Below are 1,461 nucleotides of genomic sequence, written 5' to 3'. Positions count from 1 at the left end.
GAAGTTATGCACATAGCCATGTTTCCATGGCTAGCTATGGGTCATCTTCTTCCTTTTCTTAGTCTCTCCAAGTTGCTAGCTCAAAAGGGTCACAAGATCTCCTTCATATCAACACCAAGAAACCTCGAAAGACTTCCCAAACTACCATCAAACCTCTCCTCCTCCATCACCTTCGTCTCTTTCCCTCTCCCTCTCATCTCCGGCTTGTCTCCAACCTCAGAATCTTCCATGGACGTACCTTACAACAAGCAACAGTCTCTCAAAGCCGCCTTTGACCTTCTCCAGGCACCGTTGAAAGAGTTTCTCGGACGGTCTTCTCCGGACTGGATCATATTCGACTACGCTTCTCATTGGCTCCCTTCTATTGCGGCTGAGCTTGGTATCTCCAAGGCCTTCTTTAGTCTCTTTAACGCTGCAACTCTCTGTTTCTTAGGACCGTCTTCGTCTTTGATTGATGAGTTAAGAACTACGCCGGAAGATTTCACGGTGGTGCCCCCGTGGGTTCCGTTTAAGTCAAACATCGCGTTTCGTTATCATGAAGTCACAAGATACGTTGAGAAGACGGATGAAGATGTAACCGGGGTTTCTGATTCTGTCCGGTTCGGTTACTCTATCGGCGAGAGCGATGCGGTTTTTGTCCGTAGCTGTCCGGAATTTGAACCGGAATGGTTTGGTTTACTAAAAGATCTGTACCAAAAACCGGTTTTTCCATCCGGGTTTCTTCCTCCGGTTATTGAAGAAGACGACGACGATGATACAACATGGGTTCGTATTAAAGAGTGGCTCGACAAGCAGCGAGTTAACTCTGTGGTTTACGTGTCACTCGGCACCGAAGCGAGTCTCCGTCGTGAGGAAGTCACCGAGCTAGCTCTTGGGTTGGAGAAATCAGAGACACCTTTCTTTTGGGTTCTAAGGAACGAGCCACATATTCCAGACGGGTTCGAGGAAACAGTCAAGGGACGTGGCATGGTTCATGTTGGATGGGTTCCACAAGTGAAAATACTGAGGCACGAGTCAGTGGGAGGGTTCTTGACACACTGTGGCTGGAACTCAGTGGTGGAAGGGTTAGGTTTTGGTAAAGCTCCGATCTTTTTGCCGGTGCTGAATGAGCAAGGGCTTAACACGAGACTGTTGCATGGGAAGGGGATTGGTGTTGAGGTTTTAAGAGATGAGAGAGATGGGTCGTTTGATTCTTGCTCGGTGGCTGACTCGGTTAGATTGGTGATGGTGGATGAAGAAGGTGAGTCAATAAGGGATAAAGCTAAGCTGATGAAAGGTTTGTTTGGGAACATGGATGAGAATATTCGCCACGTTGACGAAATTGTCAGTTTTATGACAAGTAAAGGATCATCTTCATTGTCATCATCTAGTTGTTGATATGATTTAGGCTTTTGTCCATTACGGCTGCCGTGGGAGCATCCAATCAAGATATATATTTAATTTGGAAGAAAAATAAAAAGA

The 1,461-nt window shown here is 46.5% G+C and overlaps 1 protein-coding gene and 1 long non-coding RNA gene across 2 annotated transcripts in view; one reads left to right on the top strand and one right to left on the bottom strand.

The window, feature by feature from the left end:
* Positions 1 to 339, bottom strand: part of LOC104725468 — an 854-nt gene extending 515 nt beyond the window's left edge. The window contains exon 1 of the long non-coding RNA XR_757914.2: positions 277 to 339. This is a non-coding gene — a long non-coding RNA (uncharacterized LOC104725468). The remainder of the gene's footprint in view (positions 1 to 276) is intronic.
* Positions 1 to 1,459, top strand: part of LOC104725469 (UDP-glycosyltransferase 91C1) — a 2,284-nt gene extending 825 nt beyond the window's left edge. Inside the window, exon 2 of the mRNA XM_010444136.2 lies at positions 13 to 1,459. Within this exon, the coding sequence (XP_010442438.1) occupies positions 13 to 1,377 (1,365 nt within the window). The 3' untranslated portion in view covers positions 1,378 to 1,459. The remainder of the gene's footprint in view (positions 1 to 12) is intronic.

The sequence above is a fragment of the Camelina sativa genome, chromosome 11 (assembly GCF_000633955.1).
Source record: "Camelina sativa cultivar DH55 chromosome 11, Cs, whole genome shotgun sequence".
NCBI lineage: Eukaryota > Viridiplantae > Streptophyta > Magnoliopsida > Brassicales > Brassicaceae > Camelina > Camelina sativa.
Note: the sequence above shows the minus strand (reverse complement) of the source record. Positions and strands in the feature narration are given on the sequence as shown.